This window comes from Danio rerio, chromosome 2, assembly GCF_052040795.2.
Source record: "Danio rerio strain M-AB ecotype USA chromosome 2, GRCz13ab, whole genome shotgun sequence".
NCBI lineage: Eukaryota > Metazoa > Chordata > Actinopteri > Cypriniformes > Danionidae > Danio > Danio rerio.
Window position 1 is genome coordinate 2,332,983 of NC_141022.1, and position 25,490 is coordinate 2,358,472.

A 25,490-nucleotide genomic window follows, 5' to 3' on the forward strand; every position below is an offset into this window, starting at 1 on the left:
TCAGCCATTCTACAGCAGAAAATACTCAAAAAGTGTTGTTCTCATACTGCCCCCTAGTGTTCATTTGACCCAAAGACGACAGTCAAACGTATTTATAAGTAAGTTTAAGCAGTTTTTACTAAGCCTTTGTTGCGAATTTCTCATTGCACCTGCTTCAACCATGGTACATGAACATGGACACAAAGTTTGTTGTCCTCCTACTGCCCTCTAGTGTTCATTTTACCCAGAAATGACAGTCAAGCATATTTATAAATAAGTTTCTGCAGTTTTCACTGAGCCTTTGTTGCAAATTTCTCTCATTGCACCTGCTTCAGCCATGGTACGGCAGTAAACAAAGTAAACGGTTTGTTGTACTCATATTGCCCCCTAGTGTTCGTTTTACCCAGAAATTAGAGTCAAATGTACTTACAACTTATTTTTCCGGTTTTGACTAAGCCTTTGTTGCAAAATTCTAGAATTGTGTCGGCTTTAGCCATGTTACGGCATTAAATAAACTAGGTTTGTTGTCTTCCTACTGCCCCCTAGTGTTCAATTGACTCAGAAACGATTAACACCTTTTTTTCCGGTTTTCATTGAGCCTTTGTTGCAAATTTCTATCATTGCACTTGCTTCAGCCATGGTGCGATCAGTAAATGAACAAAAGTTGTTCTCTTCATACTGCCCCCTGGTGTTTATTTTACCTAAAAACGCTACTCAAAGTATACGTCAGTATTTACTACTATGTTTTTGCTACCTTTACTGAGCTTTTGTTGCAAATATCCTACAGCATTTCCTCAGGTCAGCTGTTTCCTACTGCATTCACATGGTTTGTCTTATTTGATTGGTTGATTGCAGTCTAAGCTGGACCTATGAATGGCGCCGCAGAGATAGAAAATTCTCAAGTATTCATATTCATATTCATTTTAAACTCCTTTAGAGTTTTTTATATGCCCTATCTAAAAAAAACCTTCGCATTGGCCTCGAGTAAGAATTAATGAAATTCCTTTTTTGCATAATTAATATTTTTGCCCTGGTTAGCCCAAAGCGGAGCTGTCTGGTGGTTAACATCTAGTATGTGTAAGCATTAATAAAGCCTATTCAGTGTAGTAGAACATGATGCAAGGAAGGTGCAATTAACAAAAACGATACGAGATGTCTTTATGTAGAGGCCAATACTCACAAGCTTCACGCTCGTAAAACAGCTCGAGTGGGCTGAGGAAAGGTCATGTAAGATCCCAAAAGCCCTAAAGCCAAGAAATCCAAGAACAAACTGATGTGTCGAACATAATCACAGCAAAGAGAAGCTGGTTTACAGCTCACTAACAGCGCACTCGGAGACAAGTGAATTCTACAAAAATAAAAATGTACATTTTTGATTCTAAAGGCACGATTCGATTTTCGATTATGAATAATTAATTAATGAACAATTAATTATTTGTAGCCTACCGTTTAAACTACCTGACCTGCACGGTCTTTGTTTTACCCATAAACAAATCAAACAGTAAATGAATAAAGGCAAGATACACACATAATGACCACCTGTCAATCACTTTTTCTGCGGGACTCGTGAATAGGCAGTGATCTGTGTCGTTATAATGGCGTCGGTAACAAAGACGCACAACCAACAGGAACCAGCCAACAGTATCTGAGGTGTTCGCTAAAATGACTAAGTACAAGTGAGTGAAAGATTGAAGCAGTCCTCTGACTGCCTGGACCTGCTGTCTGGAGCGCATGGCTGTGTGTGCGTCTGTGTGTGTGTGGTCACGTGATGTGCATTTTCAGAGGTAGAGAGGAAGGAGGGCTGCTCAGAAATGCTACACGCCACTGTGGATGTCAAATCGTTGTTCTAAAATGCCATTTAAAAACAAAGACAGTGTAAACAGGGCCTGAGTGTGTACTTTTCGCGAGCGGATTTGCAACGGGGGCGGGCGGAGGATTGCGATGCCGGTGTTGTCTATCGGACGAACCGTACGTAATACGTACATAGCAGAGCTTCAAAACTGTGTTTTTTTTTGTCGACAACACGAACGTTGTCAACATAACTCACTGGAAATCCAAAATGCTTCCACACCGGCGACTTCATTGAAAGAGGAGAGGGTTTAAGCTCTGTCGACGGGTCTCCTGCTTCTGCAGTTTAACAAGCACTTCAACAAGCCTGTTTTTTTCCCGCTTGGCAAGCCAAGATGACGTGACATGGGGGCGTGGCAGCATCGACCATTCTATTTTTTGATTCGATAATCGAAATTGAGCATAAATTTAGCTCGATTTCCATTAAAAATCGAAATCGTGACACCCCTATTTGGCAGGTAAACGCGCTTAATCTGATTTAGTTGAAACGTTGGTTTCAGCATCGCCAGTTGACGAATTCACCATTAATTAACCTAATTATGCTTGGCTTTTTCAGGTGTAACAATCGCACACAGTGTGTGGTCAACACAGGCTCAGACGTCTTTCCAGATCCGTGTCCTGGGACCTACAAGTATCTGGAGGTCCAGTATGAGTGTGTGCCATACAGTAAGTAATCCAACATCCCCAATTACTCCATTATTTGACTGTCTATCTATCTAATAACGTCATGTAATTTCCTGTGGAACACTAAGTGAGGAAATCCTAAACGGTGTGTTTTGTGAATAAGTAATAGCCCCCCGTGCACCCATAATGAAGCGTTTATGTAAATCTGCACCGTAAACTCTGTGTCTAATCCGAACACCAGAGCTCTGTTCCAGAACACAGTGAGCCGTCTCATTTACTGCAGCCTACGTAGACAGCGACGCGGGGTAACACACACAAATGATCTAACAATGCTTGTCTGGATGAAAGTTTCAGCTTTCTTATTGGAGAAAAGTAAAACACAGCATTATTTACACCACAATGTGGCATGTTTTGAGTGCACGGCTTTCAAATGTCGTCTGTATAGAGTAGACGGCTCATTAGGATTTGGAACGGGGCCACTGTTTGCTCGGGCTTTAGCTTTTGCCATTGTTTCTTCATTAGTGAAGCGATTTTTATGTTGTGTTTGCTATCTTCAGCTCATCTTTGAGGATTTATTTTTGTCCAGATCTGCTGCTACATGTTTGGCTGGATGAAACCATTGTGTCGTCATCTCTTCCGCAGAAGCTTTGTGTCTCTTTTAATGAAAAAACTTCTTCTTTTCAGAGTCTTGTTGCATTCACGAGGATCTGAAATCTTGAAATATATGTATATGTATTCTGGAAGTCACTTGGCAGATGGTTCTTTCTCTGTGTGTTTTTTGGTGCTTTTTCACTTTGTAGGTTTAAGATTAAATGAAGGCTTTTCCCACTTTGGGACACGCATGGTTTTTATTCGGCAGGGGTGCATTAAAAATGGAACAGAAGTGACAGTAAAGACTTTTTTAATGTTGAAAACGAAGATTTCCATTTCAAATAAAACCTACTCTTTTGAACGCTTTATTCAAAGTAACCTATAAAATAAGCTTCCTTTATTCTAATATTATAAAGCACTGCTTTAATATTGATGAAAAATAGATAATCAGCATGTTAGAACGAATCATGTGATGCTGAAAACTGGCGTAAAGATTTTACTCTGAGTTTTAGCGTTGAATTAGGGCTGTGAAATATGACAAAATCACCATATCATATCACCATAATGTAAATATATGTATATATGTTTATATGTATATATATGTTTATATGTGTATATATATATGTGTATGTGAGTGTGTGTGTGTGTGTGTGTGTGTGTGTGTGTATATATATGTATATTTGTCATTGAAATAACGCCACAGGTAGTTGGTAGAGCTGTGTAAAAAAGACCTGCTGCCACAGCTGGAAAAAAATCCTAGAGGAAACACTGTATAGTTCAGACTAATTTTTCAGACTAATTTCTGTATGGTTCAGACTAATTTCTAATAAGATAAAAGAGAATAAAGTGTACAAAAATAATGTTTTCCTGGGACTTATTTGGCGCTCTCCAGAAATGTATACAGGGGTACATTTTCAGAATGAGCCTGTGTTGATTTCTTTTTTACATTTTAAAAATACTCAGAAATGTCTAACTTCATTTGGAACGTCAGGCCAAAGGTTTGATTTAAAATGTAGAAATAATAAATAAATATGAATAAAATATAAAACTATATTTATATATATATATATTGTAAATAACAAACAGGGCGTCACAGCGGCTCAGGGGTTAGCACTGTCGCCTCACAGTAAGAAGTTCTCCAGCAGGATAGTGGTCCTCTGACTTCAGCCTCCACATCAAAGCTTCCGAAAGCAAAGGTGCTCCAGGATTGGCCAACCCAGTCACCAGACATGAATATGATTGAGCATGACTGGGGTAAGATGAAGTTGGAGGCGTTGAAGATGAACACGGAACTCTGGGAGTCCTGCTGAACGCTTTCTTTGCCGTTCCAGATGACTTTATTAATCAGTCAGTCAGAGATGTATGGATGCAGTCCTCCAAGCTCATGATGGAGTCAGACACAATATTCATTCTGTCTCCACTGCAGCAGGACTTTATATTCTATACTGGACATTATTTCTGTTCAGTGATGAGACTTTAGTCTGAGCAGAGTCAGAGCGCACTGTCCTCATCAAATCAGTCAACATCAAGACATGATCAGATTTTATTGTGCTCAAATAAGCAAAATCTGTTTCCACTTCTCATACCAAATGATTAACTAGAAATCAAGTTATTATCTGTTGTTCCTAAACCTTGGATACATGACAAGACTTTTGTCAGATAAATTAGTGCTCGAAAGTAAAATATTAGGTCACACTTTCTTCTAAGGTACAATTTTCACTATTAATAAACCATTAATGAACCAACTATGACTAGGTCCACATTAGCCCATCATTGAGTCTATTTATTTACATGTCTAAATGTGTGTAAATGTATGCTTATCCAGTTTTTAAGTTGATTTTAGGCGAGGCAGTGGCGCAGTAGGTAGTGCTGTCGCCTCACAGCAAGAAGGTCGCTGGTTCGAGCCTCGGTTCAGTTGGCGTTTCTGTGTGGAGTTTGCATGTTCTCCCTGCCTTCGCTTGGGTTTCCTCAGGGTGCTCCGGTTTCCCCTACATTCCAAACACATGTGGTACAGGTGAATTGGGTAGGCTAAATTGTCCGTAGTGTATGAGTGTGTGTGTGTGGATGTTTTCCAGTGGTGGGTTGCGGCTGGAAGGGCATGCGCTGCGTAAAAACTTGCTGGATAAGTCGGCGGTTCATTCCGCTGTGGCGACCCCGGATTAATAAAGGGAAAGGCTGACAAGAAAATGAACGAATGAAAGTTGATTTTAGTAATATCATTGACTAATATGAATATGTTCATATGATTTATTTACAAAACAGTTTGTAAAGTCATATTCTAGTATATAATATGGAAGATTTAATTTGTTAGATTTAATCTAATTTGATTACCAAATAAGTGGATCTAATTTAAATTTGGATTTTATATGTTGATTTTTATATTTTTACGTTTTTAGTTACAATACTCCCAAAATCTTAAATCAATTTACAAAATTACGCGCATAAATAGCCAAAATGTCCCTGTTCGACCCTAGTCTTGACTTTTAGCTCAGTAAACACTTATTTTGCTGCTTATTAATAGGAAAGATTGTACTTTATAAGCACTAATAAACAGCTAATATCTAAATAAATGACAATAAACCAGTAGTTAATAGTGAGAATTAGTACTTAAATGAAGTGTTGCCAAATATTGTGTTCTTGTGCCCTTGAAAACAAACAAAAATCTGTGTTATTGTTTTAATATCTGTGTTTAATATCTCATAGCTTGCTGTCATCTAATCTCTAACTTCTCTCTTTGTCTTCAGGTGTCCACTAATAATTAATTCCCCTTATTTTCAGCTGTTGTACCCTAGTGTTTGGCTCTGAAGAGTTGTGCTAATTCCCGTCGGATGGTCTCTCTTCTTTGGACATGAACGTATTGCCCTGTGTTTTGCTAATGTACCTTTTTATTTCGGGCTGGAGTGTCTATTCTAATCGTTTCTTTCCCTTGACGCTCTTCTCCATTCTCTCGTTTTTGTTTTCTTCACCGCTCAAAATAGAAGTGGAGCAAAAAGGTAAATGACTGCTCTGGCTCTCAGTGCTCAGCTCCTTGTTTTGTGTTGTATGGTTTCGAACCCTTCACACTCTGCTCCCCCTCCCCACCCCATCGTTTACATGATTTCAAGATGGACCAGAAAATAAGTTGAGAACGCATTGGGTTTGCTACGGTTTATATTCTATCCATTTTATTAAGGTGATGTATGTAAGTGTTTCAGTGGTAAAAGACTTCCCAGTTTAATGTGCGGAGCCAATTATAATTAAGCTGCTTATCACACACTGAATAAAATGCAAGCAATGTATATGGGCTACATGTAAACTAACACATTTAATTTAACAATGTTCAACTTAAAAACTAGTTAAACTCAGCGGACCCGGTACCGGGTCTGACGTCATCGACTTTCGCTTTCAGATTTAAAGGGCTAGCATTGCACCAGACCCCAGTAAGTGGTTTCGTTTGAAAGTGTAGAATCTATATTTTCTGCACATATGCATCACTTTGGTTTTTATTCTACTGTACAAAAGTTATTTACACTTAAATACACAGTATTTCGCACACCCGAGCTGGGTGTTGAACATTGGTTCATTTTCATATTTTTCATATGACACATGTACAAGTTATAGCTCAAATGAAAGCTCTTGCCGGTGCTCATACGGTTCTAGCGTTCTTTTTACTGAATTATATTCACATATCAAACAGTTGCCGAATGAATCTCGGTGTTTCCATGGCGCAGAAGTGAAAACAAAACATTTATGATCAATAAGCAGCCCCAGATAGCACAGACAGCTCATCTCTCACCTTATGCTGTGCACTTCAGGGCCATTCTCCTCTGTTTTTGAGCTGATGTGCATAAGTAATCCTTTTATATGTCTGACGTGGTCAAACACAGTGAATTATGTTTGATCAAACAAAAGAATAGTGAAATATGAACACAATGATGATCCCTGTGGCTTGTACAGCACCTCTCATCAGTTATAATACAATAACTTCTGCATATATTATGGTGGAGACATTTTTCCTATGATTACAGACGTGTGCAGGAACCACCAACATTAATTACAGCACGCTAGACCACACACAACCTAAAAGGTACACTTTCACATTTGAGTTTATAAAAAAAAAATGCAAAAAGCGCCTCTTTTTTTTAGGTGTTTATTATAACACAGACAACATCTACAGATATTTTAAACACTTTCAGTGGTGTTTAATAAAAATTCAAAGGCTTTTCTTTAAAATGATACCACATTTTTGCATTTACACATCTGCATGTGGATTTGGGAAGCTTTTAAATTTGGTTAGGCAAAATCCAGGCGGAAATCCCCAAATAACAGCAGAGTTTAACTGCTTAATTCGTTTGCATTCAGCCCATATACATTGTTTGCAACCACTCATCTAAAAAATATTTAGTAAATCCAATCAATGATTTTCAGTGTAGGAATGAGCCGGATGTACATACAAAAATGGTCTTACTTTATTTTAATGCACAATTCATGCAATTAACTAAGCATTCACCAAGTGTTTAGCTCAGTAAGCTTCTAATTAGCTGCTTATTAATATTTAGTAAGGTAGTAGGTACTCTGAAAAAATTATTCATTGGATTTACTACTTTTTTAAGGTAAGTGGTTGCAAATAATTCATAAGGGCTGAATTTAAACAAACTACAATGTAATTAGTTTGTTTAAATTCTGCCCATATTAGTAGTTTGCAACCACTTACCTTAAAACCTGTGGTAAATCCAATGAATGATTTTTTTCAGTGTAGTTATTTCCTTGGAAAGTGATTTTAGATTATCAGCACATCTCGGTTTGCCTTGGCTTAATCGTTTAAGGTGTGTTTTGTTAAGACAGGGAAAACCGGTTATGAGAAACCTGTTTGGATCAGGCATTTTTTTTTTTGCCATTTTTTAGCTGAACAACTTTTCTTGAACCCTCCTGTTGACCTACAGGTCAGAAAAAATAACACTGAACTATTTTTTAATCTTTTAATTTTCCAAATTTTATTCTATAATGTCCCCAAACATTAGAATGAAAATGAATAATATTTTATTTCCATATTTTCATGAAGGCTGTAGACATTTAGGGTACATTGGTTGTGCTTTGGGTCCATTTTGACCCACCAGCTTGACAGAATTTGTGTTTAATGTTTACAAAATGATCTTATTTTTTACACCACAAACACATTGGGCCCTATCATACACCCAGCACAAGACGTGTTTGACATGATTTGTTGCTGTTTTCAGACCAGCGCAACCCTAATTTTCATGGTTTTGTGCCACGTTGTTTTAATACAAATCACTCCACTTTGTGGATTCATGCGTGTGTTGGTCTGAATAGGAGGTGTGTTTAGGCGCATTGTTGGAGCGTTGCTATTTTTAAGAACTGAAATAGACCAACAGCACCATTGACCAGCTAAAAGCTGCTCTAAAGTCCAGCAGAGTGTGTTAGTTATGGACCTAAGCAGGTCCAAATGCTTACACACTGCTGAACACACACAGGATGATCAGCAACACACACATATCTTTACAGATGAAAACAATTAAAATGATCCAGACATGATGATTTTCTCCATCAGTATAAACAGCACTGCCTCCATGCCTTCTTCACCTCGGGGGGCTTCTTCAGTTTATTGATGCCGATCTGCATCTGTACAATGTGATTATTATCAGCAGTATTATTGATTATCTGCAGATTTATAATAAACACAAGTGTAGATGTGTCCAGCTGTGGGGTTTTGGAGACGTCTGCATCAGCATATGTGGATAAGAACAGGACGTGTGTTTGGATATAACTGAGTTTTCTGAGCACACTTCATTATTATTGTTCATTTATTCCTCTGCTGGAGATTAGAACTGAATTTAGAAATAGTTTAGACACAAATCTTTGCGCTTAACAAACAAGATTAAATATGTGGGCTGATGGATGTGTTCAGTGGAGTGAGTTTCCACCGTTTCCTCATTCCACCAAAGTAAAGGAGTAAAGTAAAGAGGCTGAATGGAGGAGGCTCGTTCTTTATCCTCACGCTGCAGATGCTGTTTAACTGTTTTCTCTAGTGAAGTGTTCAGTTTTTACACTTACAAAGTCGCCATGTTAATAGCAACTGCACCATGGAGCGACCCAACTGACTCTTAATGAGAGTGGGAGACGAGACTCTGATTGGTTTAATGCACGTTCTGCTCAAAACACACCCAGAACTCATTAAGAGAATAAGTACAACCCTGTTAGACCTTGCGCCACGGCACAAACTGCATATTTCAGTATTTATAATTGCAAAAGTGGACTCAGACACACTCCTAATGCTTTTACGCCTTGCGCTTTAGACTTTGCGCCTAGGTCATTAAAAGAGAGCCCAGGGTGTTAGCCAAGTGTTTGTACTACAAAGTAAAGATATAACAATCGAATTACCACTGTGCATACAATGACCTTTAAATATAGAGCACTTACAGACATATATTTCTCAAGGTTTCATTTTTAATCAGCCACAGAAAGAAACTACTCTCGACTACGTACTCTGAGAGAAACTGAAAGTAAAGCTAAACCGCACATACAGTTAAAAAAAAATTAAAAATTTTACCCTCATGTGAATTTTATCTTCTTTTTCAATTATTTCCCAAATGATGTTGAACAGATTTAGGAATTTTTCACAGTATTTCCTAAAATATTTTTTTTCTTATTTTTTTCTTTCAGCTAGAATAAAAGCAGTTTTTAATAGTTTTAAACCCATTTTAGGGTCAATATTATTAGCCCCCTTATAAGAACAAACCACTGTTATACAGTGACTTGCCTAATTACCCTAACTTTACACTAATTACCCTAGTGAAGCCTTGAAATGTCACTTTAAGCTGAACACCAGTGTCTTGAAGAATATCTAGTCTAATATTATTTACTGTCATCATGGCAAAGAGAAAATAAATCAGTGATTAGAAATGAGTGAACTATTATGATTTGAAATGTCTTGAAAAATTCTTTGTTAAAAAGAAATTAGGGAAAAATATACACAATTCTGACTTCTATATAGTGGAGTAGCCTAAATGACCAGCAGGTGTCCGGGTCAGTCTTATTATATTGCATAAATGCCCTATTGGCCAACAGTCTGAGACCCCTGGGTTAAAGGAAGATCTAAGGCACTCCTTGACATAGTTGGTTCATGTACAGTGAACTGCGGCTTAATTTTATTTGGCTTTTTCCCTCCGATGGCGCCTCTAGCCACGTGATATTGATGGGAGAGAGAGGCCAACTATCTGTAGCCATCTGCATGTGACATATGCTGTTCACCACAGACTTTGCATTTGTGACCAGTTTAACACCCACCCAGAGACGGGTGCGTTTGGCCTCGCTCTCCTATAAACGAAGACGCTTCCCTTTGGCTTTCATCCTATCTGTCCTGAACAGCATCGCCATCCTGTTCCCTTGACCTGCGTGTCTTTTCCTCCCGCCGCTCATCAGTTCTCTCCTCAGACATAATCCATGTATGTGTGTTTACTCTCCAAGGTATGGCTTTTTTTTTAATTGCGACCGATCCGACAAATTCCCGCCCCTCATTTCTGTCGATGTAAACGAACCGTGGCTTGTATTGTAGCTCCTCCAGAATGAATGTTACCTGTCCATTTTTTCATTTACAGGACTGTTTTTGCTGTTTGTGTTTGCTGTCCTCTTCTTTCCCCCCCCACCCCACCGTCTTGTGTGTAAACTTGTTTGGGAATAATCTCAGGGAGCAAAGGCCAACTTTAAATCAGTGTTAACCTCTTTGTTTTTTCTTTCGACTATGCACGCTACACCAGTTTTGACACTGCCAGATTGATATTGTGCTAAATTAGGCTTTGAAATACGTGTTTTACTTGTATATAGACTTAAAAAAGATGTGACTTGTGCAAGATACTTATTTAAAATGAGTTGAAACAACACAATTCTTAAGTTTTTTGGGGGGCAACGTCATTGTTTTATGGTCAGTCTACTTAAATTTGTAAAAACTATTAAGTTACTTAATCTATTTGTGTTGGGATAACATAATGGAATTGTGTGGAATTTTACAGTACTTAACCCTTGTGCACTGTTCAAATTGACTACTTATTTTTTATGTTGAGGATGAAAACATCCACTGAATTAAACTGATGTAAAAATGCATCAGATTTAGATATTTTTTAAAAATTATTTTGCATAAATCTGTTAATTAACATCAGATGATCAAAACTACTAAATTGTTTAGAAAATTACAGTATTTTAACTCTTTAATTGGCAAATTCAAAAATGAAGTCACTGATTTGATTAAAAAAAATACACACAAAATGACGTATTTTCAATATAAAAGGTCATTGTGGACTGGATTTATTTAACGTTTTTTTATCACAGTCTTGGACATGTCATTAGATTAATTTTTTTTTTCTCCCTAATTTACTGTTGCTGGCTGTTTTTGCTTCCTTGACTTCCATTATAAGCACATTTGGTGGTGCATAAATACACAGTCTTTGTTTTTGTTTACTCCATGTAGTTCTGAGATGCATATTTTGATTTTCAAGGTAATCAAGGTAAGTCCGCAAAGGTGAAAACAGAGCCTATAACGTCACTGCCTCCTTTCAGTGTCAGTGAAAATACTAAACATACCCTCTCTTTTGCTGAATATCAGTTTTAATAATCAATAATGGCCATTATAAAAGTATTACATACAATAAGTTTCTACTTTATAGGAAATAAAGGCTAGCGATCAGTCAATATAAAGAAAAGGCTACGTGGTTACATTAATTGTTAACTTATCTTTGCGCTCAGCCAAAACACGTTACCTGAGAACAAGTAATAGATTCCAATGACCAAAGTCAGGGAATATGTCGTTAGATAAAGACAACAAGATGAGTTATATATCACGTTTAATAAATATAGTGGGATTAGATCCAGCGGGAGATGCTTGATGAGCAGTCCGACTAGCAGAGCTCTCATCTGGGTAGATTGCCCGAGAGTGTGTGTGTGGTCACATGATGTGCATTTTCAGTGTTTTGGTGTGGACGGAGAGCAGTTCAGAAACGCTGGGCGAAACGCTAGTGTGGACGCGGATCGTTTTCATTCTAAAACGCCGTTTTAAAACTAAAACGCACTAGTGTAAACGGGGCATGAGAAAATCAAAATATGCATCTCAGAACTACATGGAGTAAACGAAAACCAAGACTGTGTATTTATGCACCATCAAATGTGCTTACAATGGAAGTCAATGGGGCAAAAACTGCCAGCAACAGTAAATTAGGGAGAGAAAAAAAAGAAAACTAATAAAAACAATGCATCAAAGACTGTTGTTACACATTTCCAAGAGTTTGATAAAAGGTAAAAAAAAAATCTAGTCCTCAATTACTTTTTATATTGAAAATACGTCATTTTGTGTGTGTGCTTTTTTACCAAATCAGTGACATCATTTAAGAATTTGGCCAATAAAAAGTTAAAATCCTGCAATTTTGTGATTTTGATCAGGACTGAGGTTGATTATCACTCTGAAAAAAGAGTTGCGTGCAGAACTTTTGCAAACAATTTATTTGAGTTGAATTTAAACAAACAAATTAAGTTTAACAATGTTCAACTTAATTTGTTTATTTCTATTCAGCCCAAATAAATTGTTTACAACCACTTAACGTACAAAAAATGAGTAAGTCCAAGGAATCATCTTTGAATAATTTTTTTTCAGTGCAGATTTTTACAAAAAATACAAAAATACAAAAAAATAATAATAATGTGATGCATTTTTACAGCAGCTTAATTCAGTGAGGTTTTCATCTCTAACATAACAAAAGGGTAGTCAAGTTGCTCAGGGTAGTAAATTTGATCGTTCAATCAAACATTTTCTCAAAATATGTGCACTCAAACAAATATATATATATATATATATATATATATATATATATATATATATATATATATATATATATATATATATATATATATATATATATAGATATAGATATAGATATATATATATAATAAATAAATATATAATATAAAGTAAATATATATATATATATATATATATATATATATATATATATATATATATATATATATATATATATATATATAATTTTTGCTCGTTATTTAAAATGAAACAACAAAATTCTTGAAATTTTATTGGGACAACTTAATATGTCTATGTTCAATCCACATAAACTCATTGAAAGTGTTAAGTTTACTTAATTAATTTATGTTGGGACAGCATGAATGAATAGTGTGGAACCCTGCATGTTTTTACAGTGTGCCAAAATAAGATTTGTCAACAAACATCATTCTGCTAGCTGTAACATAAAAAATTATGGCCAAATTAAGACTCAAAATCAGCCCAGAGTGGATGAAAACACCCCCAACAGCACATAAGGGTTAAATGACTTTTGCTGCTTGTTCAAGCTACTTATTTAAAATGAGTTGAAACAACACAATTCTTAAGGTAACTTAATTCGTTTACCCTCGATTCACTTAAATTTGTTAATAATAATAAGTTAATTGAATCGATTGGTTGTGTGGAACCCAGAATTGTTTACATTGTTTGCACATTGCTAGTCCATCGTCTAACTCAACTTCTTGCCTCTTGACCTCTTTCCCCACCCAGTTTTTATTTGCCCCGGGACTCTGAAAGCAGTAGGAGATCCGACCCTCGAGTTTGAAGCTGAACAGCAGAGTGGAGCTTGGTGCAAAGACCCCCTGCAGGCCGGGGATAAGATCTACTTCATGCCTTGGACTCCATATCGTACTGACACTCTCATTGAGTACGCATCACTGGACGATCTACGAAGTGGTCGACAAACGACCACATACAAGCTTCCACATCGCGTAGACGGAACTGGGTTTGTAGCCTACGACGGCGCCATCTTTTTCAACAAGGAACGCACTCGAAATATAGTCAAGTTTGACTTGCGGACTCGAATAAAGAGCGGGGAGGCTATAGTGGCCAGCGCCAATTATCACGACACCTCTCCGTATCGCTGGGGCGGCAAAACAGACATCGATTTAGCAGTCGATGAACGAGGACTATGGGTGATCTACGCTACCGAGCAGAATAATGGACGTATCGTTCTCAGCCAACTCAATCCATACACTCTACGCTTTGAAGCCACGTGGGAAACCGTCTACGATAAACGCTCCGCCTCCAATGCCTTCATGGTGTGTGGCGTACTGCATGTGGTGCGCTCAACTTACGAGGAGAACGAAAGCGAGGCTAGCAAGAGCCAAATCGACTACGTGTACAACACCAAACTGGGGCAAGGGGAGTACGTTAACATCCTCTTCCCGAACAAGTATCAGTACATCGCCGCTGTGGATTACAACCCGAGGGATAACCAGCTGTATGTGTGGAATAACTTTTACATTCTTCGATACAATCTGGAGTTCGGGCCACCGGATCCTGACGAAGGTAAGATCTCTTTCTCTGTTTGGCTTTTGTGAAGTGGTCTGATTTTCATTGGCATGTGTACAGACTGTTATGGATGACTTGGTTTTTAATTCAGAGTATTGATAGTTTTCTGTCATGTGACCTGTGCGGAGATTTGGCGGGCAAAATAAAATGGGCCATAATGGCGGCTGCGCTGGGATCTCCATATAAACGCAGCACAAACCGCTCATATTTCCATATATACGGTAGATATTTGTGTCATGTATCATCAGAACAGAACCAAGATATGATCACAAACTCTAAATTGCGATTCATATACTACATACGCAACTATTTTTCAGTCATATACAACCCTCATGCCCCTGTCGGAGCTACAATTCTTACATCTAATATTATCTTGTGGATATTCCTTAGTGATTTAGTCATTGGTGACGGTGTTCTAGCATAGTAAGTGTTTGCTTTTATATTTGGTGTTGGTTTCTTTTACTTGGATAAATATTTTCTGGTTGGAAAAATCTATTCGTTCACTTCTTCTATTCATACTTTGGCTTCGCATTTCAATCTATACTTTAATTGCACTTGACCTGCAAATTATTATAGAAACTGTATAAACGCACACAAAGGCACTGACAGTTATAGGTACCATTGATTGTTATGGGTCAATGATCATTCATCATTCATCATATGAGACCCTGTCCACACCAACATGGGTATTTTGAACACCGCACTTTTTTCTATGTGGTTTCGCTGTTTGTCCACACGAAAACGGACTATTGGATGACTGAATCCAAAACTTTCTGAAAACTTCGACCACAGGTAAGATTTTCCAAAACTGGACACTACTACTGGAACTTTCGCCTCATGACGCCAGCATATTCAATTCAATTCAATTCAGCTTTATTTGTATAGCGCTTTTACAATGTAGATTGTGTCAAAGCAGCTTCACATAAATGGTCATAGTAACTGGAACAGTGTGGTTCAGTAACTGGAACAGTGTGGTTCAGGTTTTAGTGTTTAAGTTCAGTTCAGTTCAGTTTAGCTCAGTTCAGTGTGATTTATTCATTACTGAGAGTTCAAACAGTGAAGAGCAAATTCATCGATGCGTAGCTCTACCAATCCTGAACCATGCGAGGCAGTGGCGACAGCGGAGAGGAAAAAAAAACTTCACCTGATGGGAGTGAAGAAAAAAAACCTTGAGAGAACCAGACTCAGTTGGGCACGACCATTTTAATTTCTCCGCTGGCCAAAAGTCTTGTGCAGAGCTTCATTCGCCGTGGTTTATGCTGGAAGATGGCCTCAATGAAGACTCGTCTGTCCCTGGAGCGTCGCTGGAATCAGACTCATGTTCTTCACTCCCCACGACCATCAGCGCAGCAGCAGCTCAGGATATGGGATCATCACGTCGCGCTGATCATATGCGCTGTTTTCTTTGCGGTTTTGATTGGCCAAAGCCATTTGAGGAAGCAAATTTTACACATTCGCAGCAAACGTATTGCATTTTCTGCACTGTTTAACCAATGGACGGTCACAAAAATAACACATTTACAAAATATAATTCATACATTCACAACACAAATGAAAGCATAGATACACAAATCCTATTCGTCAATTCGAACTACGATTCTTAAAAATACAAATCCAATTCGTCAATTCAAAACACAATTCGTAAATACACAAATCTAGTTCGTCAATTCGAAACACGATTCATAAATACACAAACCCAATTCGTCAATTCGAAACATGATTCACAAATACACAAGTGAAGTTTATTCATAAACTAATTTCGAGAGGAGCACGTAATTATGATTGAACACGGCTGGTTCTGCATTAGCATGCTTGATCCACCAATCAGGCCATTCCTAACCCACTATAAAGAGCCAGGGTTTTTTCACTACAGTCATCTTCGATTTGAAGAATCCCCCCTTCCACCCCCTGCCTCTTCACCTTTCCCTCCATAGGGCAGCACGGTGGCCCAGTGACTAGAACTGTCGCCTCACAGCAAGAACGTCACCAGTTCTAGTTCCTTAACAGGCCGGTGGTCGTTTCTGTGTGTAGTTTGCATGTTCTTTCCGTGCTTGCGTGGGTTTTCCCCGGGTCCTCCGGTTTCCTCCCACATTCCAAAAACATGCACAACAAGTTAATTGATAAATCCAAATTTTCAAAACAGGTAATCTAATAATGCAGCATATCTTTTAATAGCATTCAATTTTTAGTCTTTATTATCAAGGGGGAGTTGTCAAGATCTACCTGAGCTCGAGGCTCCCCTCTCTTCCTCCAAACGGGAGGGAGCCCGGGGCTCAAGAACCTTCAAGCTCAGGGCTCTCTCCCGGGACAGCATGCCAAACTTGCTTATAATCAATCATCCGCTAAGTGTAAACTCTTGAAATCCAATTCGTCAATTCGAAACACGATTCACAAATACACAAATCCAATTCGTCAATTCGAAACACGATTCATAAATACACAAACCCAATTCGTCAATTCGAAACACGATTCATAAATACACAAACCCAATTCGAAACGCGATTCACAAATACACATCCAATTCGTCAATTCGAAACACGATTCATAAATACACAAATCCAATTTGTAAATTCGAAATATGATTCATAAATACACAAACCCAATTCGTTAATTCGAAACACGATTCATAAATAGACAAACCCAAATCGTCAATTCGAAACACGATTCACAAATACACAAATCCAATTCGTCAATTCGAAATATGATTCATAAATACACAAACCCAATTCGTCAATTCGAAACACGATTCACAAATACACAAACCCAATTCGTCAATTCGAAACACGATTCTTAAATACTCAAATCCAATTCGTCAATTCGAAACACGATTCATAAATACTCAAATCCAATTCGTCAATTCGAAACACGATTCATAAATACACAAACCCAATTCGTCAATTCGAAATATGATTCATAAATACACAAACCCAATTCGTTAATTCGAAACACGATTCATAAATAGACAAACCCAAATCGTCAATTCGAAACACGATTCACAAATACACAAATCCAATTCGTCAATTCGAAATATGATTCATAAATACACAAACCCAATTCGTCAATTCGAAACACGATTCACAAATACACAAACCCAATTCGTCAATTCGAAACACGATTCTTAAATACTCAAATCCAATTCGTCAATTCGAAACACGATTCATAAATACTCAAATCCAATTCGTCAATTCGAAACACGATTCATAAATACTCAAATCCAATTCGTCAATTCGAAACACGATTCATAAATACACAAATCCAATTCGTCAATTCGAAACAAGTTTTATAAATACACAAAACCAATTCGTCAATTCGAAACATTAATAAATACACAAATACAGTTCATCAATTCGAAACACGAATAATAAATACACAAATCCTATTTGTCAATTTGCAACATGATTCATAAATACACAAATCCAGTTTATTTGGAGAAAAAATGTATGAATAAATTTATTCCGCCTCTTTTCTCATGTTTGCAATTTTCACCCGGTTTGGTGTGAACCCAGCATTTAAGTGTCTTTATCGCCCCCTGTTGGTTCAGCATGTCTTCAGCATGCATCACAGTGAGCTTTTGTGTGGACGGAGATTTTTTTTAATGAAAGCAGGGAACTGTATAAAAATATCCGTGTATGTATGGACATGGCTTTAGTGTGCAAGGAGGACAGTACCCTATTGAGAGTCCTATAAACTAAAGCGGCTGTGGATTATTTAAATCAATGTCAATCATGTGATTGTCGGTGACCGATTGAGGCAAGTAAAGGACTTGATGAGTAGACTCGAGTGGCTGATGAGTTTTTGCAATCCAGCTCCCTTCTATTACGGCTGTAACCCTGCAAACCTCACCAATCATCTCCACTGCCATTCACACCAGGGGAAATTCGCAATTGCTATGTTTCTCAAAAGCATGTCAGATCTGAGATGACCCTACTCGAGTAATGTGAAACTGTCGGCCATTTAGTTATTGTCCTACAGAATTGGACTTTCAGTCAATTTAGACGGTGCTAATGGATAGCATTTGGTTCATATTGAATTCAAATGTGGGAGCCACAGTGGCTCAGTGGTTAGCACTGTGGCCTCATAGCAAGAAAGTCATTGGTTTGAGTCCCAGTTGAGATTTCTATGTGGAGTTTGCATGTTCTCCCCAGTGTTGGTGTGGGTTTCCTCCGGGTGCTCCGGTTTCCCCCACTGTACAAACACATGAGCTATTGGTCAATTGGGTGTTGTAACCAACAATAGACCTACACATAGGCCTAATATTGTTATTGTTGTTAATAATTAGTTTGAGAAATAACATTAATAATAGCCTACTCATATTAAACTTCATTTAACAATCCTGATCTTGATTTCAAGCAAAAAAATAAATCAAGATTGTCATTTTAGCCAGAATCGTGCAGCCCTAATCAGAATAAATATGAGTCTATCGCCTGTTACTCCTGAAGTTTTAGCATTTTATTTTCAACAAGGGTCATTTGAAACGTTAAAGCAGAGACGCTACTTGCATTTAATAAGCTTTCTATGTATATACAGTCACTTTTATGCGTTCATCTCCTTCATCTCATGACCCCATACATCATTACTGAAGAAGAGCGGAGTCTTCTGCAAGCATTAGATCTGATTGCGAGCCATTAAAACAACACTCGTCTGTCAGCAAGAGGAGGAAAATGACAGAAATAAATCTTTTATTCTCCGTCAAAACACTTTGTATGCAAGGCTACATTTTATGAGCGCTTGCAAAGATGGCCTGTTTGACTTTTTCATATCTTTATTCTCATTAAAACTAGTTACTATAACTAATGTTTTTTTTTTAAATAATCATTTTTTCTATTTATTTTGCCATATATATATATATATATATATATATATATATACATTAAATGTCGCCTACCTTGTTATTGTCTATTGGACGGAATGCGTCAATAGCGCCGCCATCTTGCTACAGGGTAGCGCTCCATTGAAATGAATGCGGGACCAATGTACAGTGGAGGACTGTGGCCATGCAAAGCCAGAGATATACACATATACACATATATCTGTGATCGGGAGTTTTCCTGGATGTTAGCATGTAAATTTTTTTTTCTAATTACGAAAATTATCATTTTACATCACTTTTCTACATTGATGGATCAGTGACCGCACGGGCATTCCTGACAAAAAGCTTGTGTTTGTGTGTACAGAAATGTACTATTCACCCTCCCTGTTAAATCTGATCTAATCATGTCCTGAAACACAGCTCCTCTCCTGCTTTCACTGCTCATACTGACGGAGGGAGCGATTCGTTTGTGAATGAATCTCCGTTATGAACGACTCTTTTTACTAGCCGACAATAATACAAGTTTCTGGCACTGCAGCATCTCATTGTCATATTTCTTTTGCATTGTTTGCTGATTTTATTCAACAAAACTAGCATAAGCCGAGTGTTTAGTGCGAGTTGGAGCTGCTTTGTCTTATGGTGAATGCAGTAAGAGACTGTTATCATCATCAATACGCTACTGTTTAGCACAAAAGTTCAGAACATACAAAAACAGATAAAAAAACTTAATATTACCTATGAAATGTTCTGCCTTTGTGCTTTGTTTTCTTTGCTTGCTCATTACTACACGCGTAGACAGTGCTAAAGTCCCGCATCTGCCTGTTTCTCTGGGCTTTATTGGTGATCATGATCTGTAATGTCGAACCATCATTGCCTTTTTAGCATAAGAAGAGGACAGAAACTAGGCAGACAGTAATGTGTGAATTGTGGAGCGGGCTAAATCTAAATACATCATCTGTTCTTTTCAATGCAGCATGGTGATTTATTTATTAATTTGTTTTAGCTATAGCTAAAAGCTGAGTTCAACCATCAGCTGAAGACTCTTTGTGCGCTCAAAATATCTCTCTGTGTGACACCAAATAATGCCATGAAAGTCCCTGCTGTGTTGTTGTTTTCATCCGGCCGGGTTGTCTCTGTCTGTGTTTTTATCGTCTGTCCTCCAAAGGTCGACTTCTGAATTTCCTTGAAGCCACAATTAAGTCAGACAGAGCCGTTTTTAATTGGCCCAGCGTGTTGGACGGAGAAAGCGTGCGTTTGAGCCAATTTTCGCTGCGCATGTAAATGTAATTAACAGCTGAATTATCATAATTGCCATTAGTGGGTGATCAGGGCAGCGCTGCAAATTCAGGACGGTTGCAAATTGCCAGTTAGAAGCTTAATTATTATTATCCTCTTCTGATCTCTGAATCTCAGATCTTTCCCAGTGCTGTTTTAGAGTTAAACATGACATTAATTCTAAATTCGAGAAGGTGTTAAAATAAAGGTTCAAATGGTTGTATTTTTCACTATATTTCATCATAGCAGGGTTTACGCGGTTGCTGGAAATCCTTGACAATGTTTGAATTTTAGAGTAGTGGTTTCAAGGTTTCAAAAGTGCTTGGAGTTTGAATGAAGTGCTGAAAACTGCTTAAAATTATTTGTTTTGCTTTTATTAAATAGGTAATAATAATTTATCTTATTTTACTTTATAACTTATTTTTTTAATATTATTTAATCATTTATTCATTTTCATTATAATTTATTATTTTTTTATTATTTATTTTATTTTACTTTATTTATTTATTTTCATTTGAATTTATTTTACTTATTTTATTATTAATTTCATTTAATTTAGTTTTCTTTTAGTTAATTTTCTTTTCTTTTATTTATTTTTTGCTCATTTTATTATTAATTTATTTTGTTTTTATTTATTTTTCAGTTATTTTATTCATTCTTTTATTTATTTATTGTTTTTTTATTATTATTTTTTCCATTTATTTAATTTAATTATAAAAAAAATATTTATTTATTATTTTTTTTCCTTTATTTATTTATTTATTTTTTTTTATTATTATTTTATTATTAATTAAATTTTTAATTTTGTTTTTCATGTATTTTATTTATTTATTTTTAAAATTTATTTGTATTATTTTTTATTTTTTTTATAATTTATTTGATTTTATTATTAATTAAATCTTGTTTGATTTAAATTTTATTAGAATTTTCATTTATTTTTATTTATTTGTTTATTTATTAATATTTTTTTATTTTTCTATATGTATTTTTATTTTGTTTTATTTCTATCAAAATGAAAACTGCAGTTTTGCATGTGTGATGATTACCATTTCATAAGTAATGCATGACGAATTTTCAAATCATAATCTAGCAAATCAACTCATAATAACGGTCCAAATATAGCACACCCAAATTTATATGTTAGAGAAAAATATTAAATACAATTTTTCAAAAGAAGAAAATACAAGAGAAACTAAATGTATGCAATTAAGTTGAAATTTTGTGGTTTGTTGTCATATTTCCATTATATCGCATTGATTTAAATGCATTATCTTTCTATTTCTAAGGATGTTCAATGACTAAAATATTATTTTAATAAATATATTAATTTAATAAATCTGTTTCATTCAAATGCACCCAAATATATGACCTACATTCACTGAGAAATGGATCAAAATATTCATTTTCAAAACAGGGTGTACTCATTTATGCTGAGCGCTGTATGTAAATATGTACCTTGTTAAGTGCTGGAAAGTAAAATGCACCTGGAAAGTGCTTAAAATGTGCTTAAATGTGAACCCTGACCTACTAAACCTATAATAGTAGTTCAAATATTACGTTTTTGGTTACGTCATGTCTTAAGCATTGGTCACTCTGCGGCATTAAGCATCTGTAATTTTACCTTATTTCCTGAGCAAACACTGTTGTGGAGAATATAAACTAGCTTGTGAGCAAGCAATTAGCATAGTTCAGAACAGCAACAGCAGTGTTGATCTCTGGGAATTCACCCAATGTCAAAATATACCACATTTGAGAGACTCTGAAATTAAAAAGGGAAAATCAAATATGATTCTTGCAAAAGCTGCCAAAAATGGTGTGTGTGTGTGTTTTTTTTTTTGCTTTATATATATATATATATATATATATATATATATATATATATATATATATATATATATATATATATATATATATATTTATTTTTTTTTTTCTTATACACAGTATGATATTTTGCCTTTTGGAAAAAGTCTTATTGGTTTTATTTCAGCTTAAATAAAAGCAGGTATTATTGTATTAAATCCATTTTAAGGTCAATATTATTAGCCACACTAAGCAATATTAGTTTTGGATTGTCTCCAGAACAAACCACTGTTATACAATGACTTGCCTAATTACCCTAACTTTACCCTAATTACCCTAGTGAAGCCTTTAAATACCACTTTAAGCTGAATAGTGTATATATACGTATCAAAGTACCCACTTACAAAAGGATTTGTTTACGGCTCTGCCACAGCATGCTCACTAGCCAGGTAAACTGACCCTGACCTGGAGTCTGGCGTCTCCCTTTATGCACCAGACTCCGCCCATTGGTTGTCGCAAACCATAACAGGTAAGTAAGGTTTCTATAACTCCGCCTTACTGGCATCTTTTTAACATAAAGCACCAACCGGCTGCTTAATGTTTCATTAATAACTGATGTATTTTATCTTTGTCTTGATGACAGCACAGAATATTTGACTAGATATTCATCAAGACACTAGTATTCAGCTTAAATCATGCACCCAAAACCTAGATATTCCCTCCGCTTGAAATTGCGTGTACAGAATCCATCTGGAAAACAGCGTCTATTTATCACTATGAAGCGCGTCTGACAGTCACGCACCGCTATCCGCTTGTTAAGTGTGACGTCAAGCGGAGTGGCTTCCGGGTCCAAGCGTTCTATTCAACTGAATGAGGAGACTCATGAAATGGTAATAATAAACGTTTACAAAGCGATTTAATACTTTCGAAAGTCACGATCGCAATATATATATGTCCATGCCTGATATCCAATGGCCAGAAAGTGATTCATTGTTTTATAAATTGTTAAAATTTATGGTATTTGTTATGCAGCAAGTCCAGAGATTGTTGTGTACACTATGACTTTATATAAAATTAACTTTAATGTGTGACAGGAATAAAACGCGATCATAAGTAAATGATTTCGCGACTCAAATGAATGGCGGCTTGTACCCGGAAACAGTATACATACGTCACAAACATGTCACTACTTAACAAGCGGATATGACTGTTTTGAGGATTGTTTAGCACGGGAGACGACACGTAATGGAAATCCTGCCATTTTTATAGTTATTTCAAAGTGCTTTCATTCCTAATTAAAACGAAAGCACAGAAGAAATTCACATTTAAGAGCAAAGGGCGTCCCCTGGTGGTTCGGCGGTATGGATTGCGTATAGGTAGGATCAGCTTTGTAATGTTTATTGCCACCTTTCATAGAAAGATTTAAAATACGGGAAAATACCTTTATAGGATGATATCGGGATAGAACTGTAAAATACGGGAGGATCCCGGGAAAAAGGGAAGGGTTGACAGGTATGTATTGATCTTGAAATGGCTTTAAAAAAAATAAAAACGCTTTTCTTCTAGCTGAAATAAAACCAATAAGACTTTCTCCAGAAGAACAAATATAATAGGAAATACTGTGGTAAACTCCTGAATCTGTAAACAGAAAATATTAGCGGTTTTAAAACTTCGACTTTTCCAAATTGCGGTAAACCGGTTATCTGCATCTGAGAGCTGAAATGAGTCGCCGGCAATAATATTCATTGGGAACGTGGTCAAACCCCACAGCAATACCTGCTGCAGAGCATCTGCATTACAGCATCCAGAGCGGATGACGTGCGATGCATCCGCGGAGCGATTAAATCTCATTACCAGACTTTATGAGCCACACATTATGCCTCGACTGCGAGTTGTGCATTGGGTAATTACATGTTAGCACTATTTCCAGCTATTAAAAGAGTAGCAGGGACACCGCTGTGCTCTTAAAGCGCTGTACAAAACACCCTGAAATGCTTCTGCAAGTCAATGAACAGAGAGAGTATTAATATCTGTGGTGTTGTAATCCTCCTTTATGATTCCTGTAATCCCATGAAGCCAGAGACGTCTTGAAGTATCTGATTTATAATGAGGATCCATGAATAAAAACAGAATGAATCAAACCATCTGTATATTCGGTCTGAACTTACACTCTTAAAACGTTTGAGGTTTGTTCAGACTTCTTAATTAAAATAAACTGAAACAAAACAATTTTTGTGGGGGGTTTTTGTTGGGACAGTTTGAGTGTTTTACATTCAATTAACGTACATTTGTAAAAACAATTAACCAGTTAAACTCTGCTGTTATTTGGAGATTTCCGCCTGGATTTTGCCTATTCAAATTTAAAAGCTTCCCAAATCCACATGCAGAGGTGTAAATGCAAAAATTTGGTATCATTTTAAAGAAAACCCTTTGAATTTTCATAAAACACTCTTGAAAGTGTTTAAAATATCTGTAGATGTTGTCTGTGTTGTAATTAACACCTAATAAAAGAGGCGCTTCTTCTATTTTTTTTTTATAAACTCAAATTTGAAAGTGTACCTTTTAGGTTGTGTGTGGTCTAGCGTGCTGTAATTAATGTTGGTGGTTCCTGCACACGTCTGTAATCATAGGAAACAAGAAAAATGTCTCCACCATAATCTATGCAGAAGTTATTGTATTCCAACTGATGAGAGGTGCTGTACAAGCCACAGGGATCATCATTGTTTTCATATTTCACGATTCTTTTGTTTGATCAAACATAATTCACTGTGTTTGGAGTACATCAGACATATAAAAGGATTACTTATGCACATCACCTCAAAAACAGAGGAGAATGGCCCTGAAGCGCACAGCATAAGGTGAGAGATGACAGCTGTCTGTGCTATCTGGGGCTGCTTATTGATCATAAATGTATTGTTTTCACTTCTGCGCCATGGAAACACCGAGATTCATTCGACAACTGTTTGATATGTGAATATAATTCAGTAAAAAGAATGCTAGAACCATATGAGCACCGGCAAGAGCTTTCATTTGAGCTATAACTTGTACATGTGTAACATGAAAAATATGAAAATGAACTAATGTTCAACACCCAGCTCGGGTGTGCAAAATACTGTGTATTCAAGTGTAAATAACTTTAGTACAGTAGAATAAAAACCAAAGTGATGCATATGTGCATAAAATATAGATTCTACACTTTCAAACGAAACC

General features: G+C 36.5%; 1 protein-coding gene and 1 long non-coding RNA gene across 8 annotated transcripts in view; both read left to right on the forward strand.

The window, feature by feature from the left end:
* Nucleotides 1-25,490, forward strand: part of adgrl2b.1 (adhesion G protein-coupled receptor L2b, tandem duplicate 1) — a 235,089-nt gene that overhangs the window by 101,461 nt on the left and 108,138 nt on the right. For all 7 annotated transcript variants that reach the window (NM_001366847.1, NM_001366848.1, XM_087238746.1 and 4 more), the window contains 2 exon segments: nucleotides 2,384-2,493; nucleotides 13,592-14,392. In NM_001366847.1, the coding sequence (NP_001353776.1) occupies nucleotides 2,384-2,493; nucleotides 13,592-14,392 (911 nt within the window).
* Nucleotides 4,944-9,583, forward strand: LOC147846180 (uncharacterized). The gene is made up of 2 exons (XR_015478106.1): nucleotides 4,944-7,371; nucleotides 7,640-9,583. It is a non-coding gene; the product is annotated as an uncharacterized LOC147846180 (long non-coding RNA).